An 8,786-nucleotide genomic window follows, 5' to 3' on the forward strand; every position below is an offset into this window, starting at 1 on the left:
ACAAATAAATTTACACTTAAAAAAATTAAAACATCATCACTTAAGTCGGGTTTAGCAACATTTCCTATCACGTCCAAAATTTCACCGTTATTAGAATTTTTGATTCTGAAACTTAATCACCAAAGTAGGCGTGACCAAGAATAATTTTTTTCGTTATTTTACTCAGAATCAATAACTCTTATAACGGTGAACTTTTGGGCGTTATTTGATTTTTGTTTGCTAAAATAAGACATGTATTATTATATATATCATAAAAAAAACTAAAAAAACCGCTTTAAATTAAAGTAACATAATAATTTTTTCTGTATGTAGACTTTCTAGACTGCATGTGTCTGATTGAAAATGTTTCAAATATTTCCATATAATTTTTCACAGATAACTTTTTATTCTCAATATCAAGTAGATTTTGAATTTTCATAATACAATGTCTGCAAACACATTCACTCTAATGCCCTGTTATTGTTACCAGCACATATTTATTGGATAAGCGGCAGAAGTACGTGTTCATCGGTTAATTTAGGGAAAGAAATGCTCAAAATGATAACATTGTCGAAAAAGTATAAATTAATACTGATTGGTACATTCAATAAATTCCATTTGCCATCCCTGGTACGCAGCTATAAAGAGCTTTAAAAAATATGCTCTCTTTTATTATAATCACACACACAACGTATAGAATGTTGTGTGCTGCTTTTGAAAGCCCAACATACATTGAGGCAGGAAGTTTTCAAATGTTGACCGTTTATTTTTGAAAAAGCTTTGTAACACTAGACCAATTTATTTTTATACGTACATTTTTGAAACATCCTACAAGTATGTGATGGTTTTTGTATCGTTCTCCCGCATATCTATGAATGTGGATTTGTTTGTAGCCGCACCCACTAATAAATAAATCAGTGTTGCCAGAAGTGAATTGTTGATTACACATGACTGATTCCTAAATTACATACATATGCTTCAAAATATTTTTTCTTAAACTACTTGCCTACGCAAGCATGTATTGCGCAATCCAAAGGTTATTAAGAATATACTTAACAAGTTTTTTCAAAATCAATTGGCTGAATAATGTGAAAAAATTGAGTAGTCTTCCAGACGCATGAACTCTATATTTGTCATGTCAAAGCTTACCCTTAATATAGAGATAATTTATACGATTTTCCAAGGATTTTTTTTTTAAATTTATTATTCAATATGGTATAAATATCATGTTTTAACCATGGTCAATATGGGTATAATTTTTTAAAAATTGATTTGCGGCAGCTGTTAATTACATACTAAGTCAACTTAAAATTACTATATGAACCCCTCTCAACATTTTCTTCTCACTTTCGACGATCTTTTCAAAAGCACATTCACCATCAATTTCAACATCACTTTAATCTATGTTAATAATTTGATTATTTCATCAAATGTTCATGTTTAGACGCTTAAATTTCTGTTTAGAAAACAATTCTAAAATCATTCAGCCTTTTTACTAAATATCAAATATTGGTTTAAGTCCTAAATTAAACATTCTGAAAGTCTTGTTTTTAGAATTGTAATTGCTTACAGTAATATTTATAGAAAGAGCTATCGGACCACTCATCTACAGTGATCGAAAGATTCCCTTTATTTTTAGTTATTTGTCGGATTTCAGAAACTATACAATTTTTGTAAGTACATATACTTATTTATATTTGGTATTATGAAAAATTTAAGCAATTCAATAAATTTAAATACATATATGGGGGATTTCATGTCAAGTGAACCAACTTTTAAAATCGGTGTCTTCCGACCAAGGTTAGACCTATTGGATAGTAATTCAGACACAATTTTTCAACAAGATCGGTCAAGAAATCTCTGAGTCAAATTTTGACCAAATGTCAAATTTTGTACAAACATGTGTTTTTTCTCATTCATGTAACCTATTACCTATTGTTATTAACAGAATGTGTACCAAATAGTTTAGATTTTTTTTTTGCTAAATCAAAAACTTTTTTTTCAAAATGGACCCTTTTTTAATTCTTTTTTTCCTCAAATGAAAGCTTAGGTCCATTCCTTTAAGAGAGTTTTAGTCGCTTAAGCTGGCCACACACGGATGATTTCTGAGTCCGATTTGTTCGTGTTCGACGTCTTGTTACTTGTTAATGGGGCTGTGCTCGAACAAAATCACAAGTAATTGAAAATGTTCAATCACAAATCTGGCGAACAAATCATTCTGACTTTTTTTTAGCAAAATCTAACTTTTTTCCAAAGAGGTTTTTGGTCTCGTATTGGAATGCGAGTGGGATATATATCATAATAAATGTTTTCTAACTCAAGACATATAATTTTTGAGTTAAAACATTTATTTTGATGTATATTCCACTCGCATCCCACTACGAGACCAAAATGCGGCCCATTTTGGGAAAAAAGTCAAATAAGCAATTTTAATGCAGATTAGGTACAGCCAAACATAGTCGAATTCATTTCTGTTCTATTTATAATTTTAAAATATATTGCTAAATATTTGCGGTTGAAACAAAAAACTAGTAAAACACGAAAATACGATTTCATTTGGAATGTTTGTTTTTATTCTTAAAATTAATTTATGCACTTTTTACAGAATATATTCAAATAAAAATATAAATAAATTAGAAAATAAAGAAACAAACCACATTTACATATTTTTGTGTGTTATTATGTGTGGAGATCTTAAACTAAACTTAATTAGACTTAAAATGAGCAATAAAAATTCTTATGACATATTGAATGAATTGGAAATAATCCAAATATAATGTTTTGATTTTCTTGTGAAGTGGTGGTGTCGGGGTTTTGGTGGGAAATGACAAATGGAATTAGCATAATAATACTGACTGATGATTGTTAGTTAGACTTAATTTGTTATTTGTTAATTGTTATTTTGAGAATTATGATTTAAGATAAATCTAAAAACTGTATAGAAAATAATTAATGAAAAATATTTCATGCAAATAAGGTACATATTGGACAAAGCTCAAATACAATTCAAACTGGACGGCATCCTTTACATAAATTCGATCATTCTATTATAATTATTAAGTAAGCATCACTAAATTAAACTAATTAATCAATTAATTAATTAAATTAATTAATAAAATGTGTGCGGACATGATCAACAGAAGAAATCCTCCTCGCATTTGTTGAAACAGCAATAGGAAATGTTGTTGCTGTATTTGTGAAAATCTTTGTCTTCGCGTTTGTTGCGCAGCTTCTTCTCGTGCATTATATGAGCGATCTTCTTGGGCTTATAACGTGGACTCACATCCAGGAGACTCAATTTGTTGTAATGTTCTTGGGCCACTCTCAAGTAACCACCAAGTGGATAGCAGCTGCGTTTAATATTAAGAAAGTGTTTTAATGCTGCAAAATAAATAAATAAATACAAAATAATAATAATTAATTATAGTATTGAAACAACAAAGAGAACTATTTAAAAATTTATAATTTCCGGCCATTCGATATTACGGTTGTTTCAGAAATAGTTTTGCACGCACACAGGGTCAATGTATGTTTTGAGGACACATTTACATATTTACGAAATAAAATGCTAAATAATTTTTTTAATTTTTATTATTTTTTAAATACGCATGTAAATAGACATGATTGTGCACAATTTCCGGTTATTTTTAGTATCAACAAAAAAACAAACAAACAGATAGACAAACAAACAAAATTTGCTGTCAAACAGTTGCGACAATTTAAATCGCAGATATCGTATATAAATATAAAATTAAACACAATTTTAATTATTACAGAAACATGCAAATCGATATTTAATATGAATCGATGAAATTACATCGACTTTAGTAGTGCTATTTGTATGACTGCAACTGTTCTAAAGTTGGGTTGGTTGACTCTGTGACCTTATTAACCATATATTTTTGTATATAGTGTTGTCTGTATGTAAAGCAATTCAATTTCTCAATTCCAATTCATTGATTAATAAATGTGCATTGACTTTTTATGCAAATAAATAAATGTTAACTTATTTATTCGTTAATTCATTAATATGCTGTAGACTTTTTTTCGTTCCGAGTTTTCTTAAATCGAAATTTCATTCATACTTACATTGTTTTGGTACATAATGGTGATTTCTTTGAAAGCCATAGTCGAGTGATCGTCGTTCTCTAACTTCTGTTTTAAACCGAAATAAATGTTCACACGCATCCATCGCAAATTCTTTCATTCTATCCAGCGAGCATAATGTGGATGATGCTTCCGAACTACTAAATGTGCAAATGCAGCAGCAAATCGCCAACAGAGCAGTTAAAGAGTTTTTCTGAAATGAAGAAACACATACAATTTTGATGTAATAATAATATAATGCAAAATTTTAACAAAACTAGAAAATACTTAAAAATGTCCAAAAATAACTCAACAAACATATCGTCCATGCGGCGATCATTGCCAGATTTGTCATCATAAAACATAGATGACGACTAGATAGGTAACTGAGAGCTAAAAACATAGAGACGAGACACTTCGTTTTGTCAAACACCATGTATTTTGTTATTGCGAGAGTTAGGTTTTGACAAAAAACTTGGGTTTTTGACAATTACGTCTCGTCTCTATGTTAATCTATGGCCAAAATCCTAATTCATAAAAATGTATTGTCATATGGGCAATTCCACGAGAATGACTACCACGACCGAAAAACCAAAAACCCATGAAACTTTTTTTCAAGATGATTTGAATAGGAGAAAACATTAAAATATTACTATGTGTAAGTATTTAGAGCTTATTACAACATTTTAAAGACAAAAATAATAGTTTAAACTGATTATATTTAGTTTTTTAAACTAGGAAACTAGGCTGAAATTTGACTGTTACGTACGGTATGTCACGTACGATATTAAATTTTATTTATTATAAAATCATCCAAAGATTGTTTTTATTTAAATGTGACGGATTGTAAAGGACAAATATTTGGTTTAGTGTAAGAAATTAAAAGTAAACATAACGCCTCTCACGATTCGCAAATTTTCGCATATTTCTACCTCAAAATGACATCCGTTTGATGTCACGTACGATATACTCTTATATCGCTCCATATTTTTTACAAAAATGTTTCGAAATAACTTTTTATTATTTTCAAATATAGTACCCTCTGAATGGAAAATAAACACCAAATTATTTTTCAGATACTCTTATTTTTGCAATTATGTTAAATTGCCATTTCTCCCACCTTCCCCTCAATGTACGAGTATTTATTCTATGACCTAAAATCTTCTCAATATTTAGCCTTCACTCTAACTTGAACTCTATCAGTATCAAAATATAATTAAAACTGAATATAAAGACTCATACATTCAGAAACTGTTTTACCAAGATCAGTTTACATTTGTTCCAAGCTTTTTCATGGGTAAATTGGAGTGAGACTTTCATTGATAACTATAAAACTGTAATAAAAATTCTTTTGAACACTACTGAACCATGATTTTAGTAATCGTGAAAATAAACTGGAATAAAAGACATGTCTTAAACATTTTAAAAACTTATAGTACCAAAAATGTATTTTGTGGTATTGGGGTATTGTTAAAAGAGAATTGAAGAGCACAAAAAAGGTGTATAAAAGTGTGGTAGATATTAATCGGATATGGACAACCTTTTCGAACAAAGTGACAGAAAGCACTAAAAACCATAATGGAAGGGTTTCGGAAAAAGTTCAAAATTTCATCACTAATAATTAGTTTATTATATATATTTTTTTATAAATTGTAAGAATAATTTTAATCAAATAAAAAAAAAAACAAAAACTGTAAGTTTAGTGGTTTAATTTTTATTAACATATTATGTATGTATGTTAAGAATTTTTCGATCTCAGTCCTTAGTTGTAATTTTTAATTAAAAATCTAATTTCAGTTAAAAAAAGATATAATAATTAAAATAAGTATTATATATTTAGTAACATACATATTTATACTCAATTCCATTTGACTGAGATAATAATTTTGAAATTTTACCGGTAAAATACTGTTATCGATACAATAGAAAATACCGTTACCTCTACTGTTACCGTTACCGCTGTTCTATAAATAACTTTAAATCATGAAAATACTAATTTTGTTAATTTAAAATTAACAGCAAATACCGTTACCGCAATAATTTAAATTAGCGTTACCGCTACCTTGTTATCGTTTCGAATCGGTAACCAAACTTGGAAATAACATCCAAAAATATAAGAATATGGCGAAAATTACAACATAAATAGTCCGAAATGAATGCATGATAAGTAAAATAACTGCCAGAAATAAAAACGTAAATATTCAATATCGCACAGTGGTTTCGCCACTTTTTTTTTGGAGATTTACGTTTGCTCAGCTTCCTAGCGCTAATGGAGCCAGTGCGTAGCCCCTCAAAGTTGGTCACCTTGAGTCTCAAATTTTTTAAAAAAATTGCCAAAAATCCATTTGTAAGGTGAAATTTTGAATATAAATAGTCCTTGAGCAGATCTACAAAAAATGCGCCTACAAGTGTAGGTTATCTCTATTAGTTGAAGAGATATTCAGGTTTTTTGATTTATTTTTTTTAATTTTGCTCGATCTTTGTATGGTTTTTTAGATATGGCGGGACTACGGAGACCCGAGGTGACTCACTTTGAGAGGCTACGCACTATCACCTCAGCTCAAACCACGTGAAATTTCGTAACAATATATCCAATAATTCCCAAAATACCGCATTATTTCCAACAAAAAAAAAGTTTATAAACCACTGTGTATTGTCCCTCTGGATCATGTCTCTTTGTTTTCCCTTGTCATTGAATATTATTTTAAAACTTAAAACGAATAAAAGTATCGTTCTTTTATTGTTGTCGTTTTTATTTTATTTTATTTTTTGCTCTGTATTTTTCCAATACATTAGAAATTTTAACGGAATTATGTAACAGAATGTAACGTTCTTTACACAGGCACACAGATATTCCTTGTGTGGACGTATTTATGTTTGTACGGATTAATGAATGTGAGCACATTGTGGTCAGTGTCTGTTGGGCAATGTAACGCAATGAGCACAAAAACGTCTTATAAAGTTTCACTCGCTGTATTTAAATACGGAAATGCATAAATAATATATCGAAGACAAAAGAAGAGATACATTTTATTTTTAGTCAAAACACATTTATTTGGCTGTCAGATGCTTGTGTAAGAAATAAAATCCCCACTATTGTAACGAAATTATAATTTAACTCTAAACAAAATTGTGTTTCTTTTTTCTTTTTAATTTTTCATGTAAAATCCTTACCTTCAGATACATTTTGATTTCTATTTGATCACAATTTAATTCACTTTATTCTTGAAAGAGTTTTTATGTATGAACTCGTATTGATTGTTGTTTTTATTAGTGGTAAATTTTAATTAAATAGTAGCACGTTTTTATTTAGAATTTTTTGAAACAACTAAAGTTATTTTAATTTTTTTTATTTTATTATTATTTTGTGTGTTTGTACATATATTTATTTATTTAAAGCCCCACAACTAGAAAACATGCACATCTAGTGACCGCGCGAATATTCTAAGACCAGAGTAGAACGAACGTTTTTAAATGCGAAAAATTAAAAAAAAAACGTAATATTAACTATCGAAAACAAAAACAAATAAGAGATGTATTAATTAATTTAATAATTAACGAAATGTGTTCAATATTCTGTTGGTGTTGTTTCTGAAATGAATATTGAAAACAAATGAAAGCATTAATTTCAGGTGAGAGCTTTTTATATCGACACGACCAGAAGCAGGATCATTTTGCTGACCGGCGATCGAAATATACTAAAACAACAACCTGTCTAAATGAGAGTAAGTTTAGCGAGGCAACAACAATCAGCCAAAACAGAGAATCGAATTGAATCAAAATGATCACTAACTAACTCATGATGTTTTGTATACTCGTAGAGTCAGTCAGTCGATGTTTTAGTTTTCAAAAAAAAATAAAATATTCAAGTACGTTTCAGTGTGTATCGTTATGAAATACAAATTTAGGGGTTTCAAATTTATTAATCCAAAACTATTATACTCTTCACTATTAGTGTTAAGGGTACATATTAGGGATGCCAAACGGGACTGGGTTTTACAAATCCCGAGATTTTTCGGGATTTTAGTTAAACGTTAAGGCATAATCAGACTTCGTGTTAATGGGGGTTAGTGTATTAAAAACATTAAAAAATATTCAAAATCCAAAAAAAAAATTAAAAGAAATACTTCAACTATTTTAGAAGACTGTTTATATTTAGAAAATGTCACAAGTGATCTGGAAAGCCTGAAAACTTACTCAATGCTTTGTTTTCTACAAATACACCAAGTAAAAGATAATTTGCAATGTATAGTTTTATAAAAACAAAAAAAAAAACATTTAAACTGTGTTTTACTTATTCCTAAGAGATTATCTTACCTTCATAAGGTCTTCAAATTTACTGACGTTAACGATCTTCCGATCAAATTTGACGTTTTAAAAAAAGCCTAACATAGTTGTTGACATTTGAAATTAAATAAAATTCATAAAATATCAAAAATATCAACCACTCACTTTTAGAAAAAATTAAATATTAATTTCAAAATGGGTCAAATTTGAACCGATGACCTTGTGAAGGATAAAAGAAGTAATCAAAATTGTTTTAATCACTATTATTTTAATAAATAAAACTTTTTTTCTTCTTATTTCTAGGCGATTTAATTTTTTTCCAAAAAACCGGTTAACCGGTTATTATAAAAAAACCGAATCCGAAACCGGTTTATATTACATTGCAATTTTTCGAAGAAACCGAAAACCGGTTTCTAAAAAATGTCGAAGAATCA

General features: G+C 28.8%; 1 protein-coding gene across 1 annotated transcript; it reads right to left on the reverse strand.

The window, feature by feature from the left end:
- Nucleotides 1-2,529: 2,529 nt before the first annotated feature.
- On the reverse strand, nt 2,530-7,251 carry Ilp8 (Insulin-like peptide 8). The gene is made up of 3 exons (XM_065505889.1): nt 7,240-7,251; nt 4,069-4,279; nt 2,530-3,360 (listed from the first exon to the last, which is right to left on the reverse strand). The coding sequence occupies exons 1-3, from the start codon at nt 7,249-7,251 to the stop codon at nt 3,113-3,115; spliced, it is 471 nt and encodes a 156-aa protein (XP_065361961.1). The 3' UTR covers nt 2,530-3,112.
- Between the last annotated feature and the right edge of the window lie 1,535 nt (nt 7,252-8,786).

The sequence above is a fragment of the Calliphora vicina genome, chromosome 3, assembly GCF_958450345.1.
Source record: "Calliphora vicina chromosome 3, idCalVici1.1, whole genome shotgun sequence".
NCBI lineage: Eukaryota > Metazoa > Arthropoda > Insecta > Diptera > Calliphoridae > Calliphora > Calliphora vicina.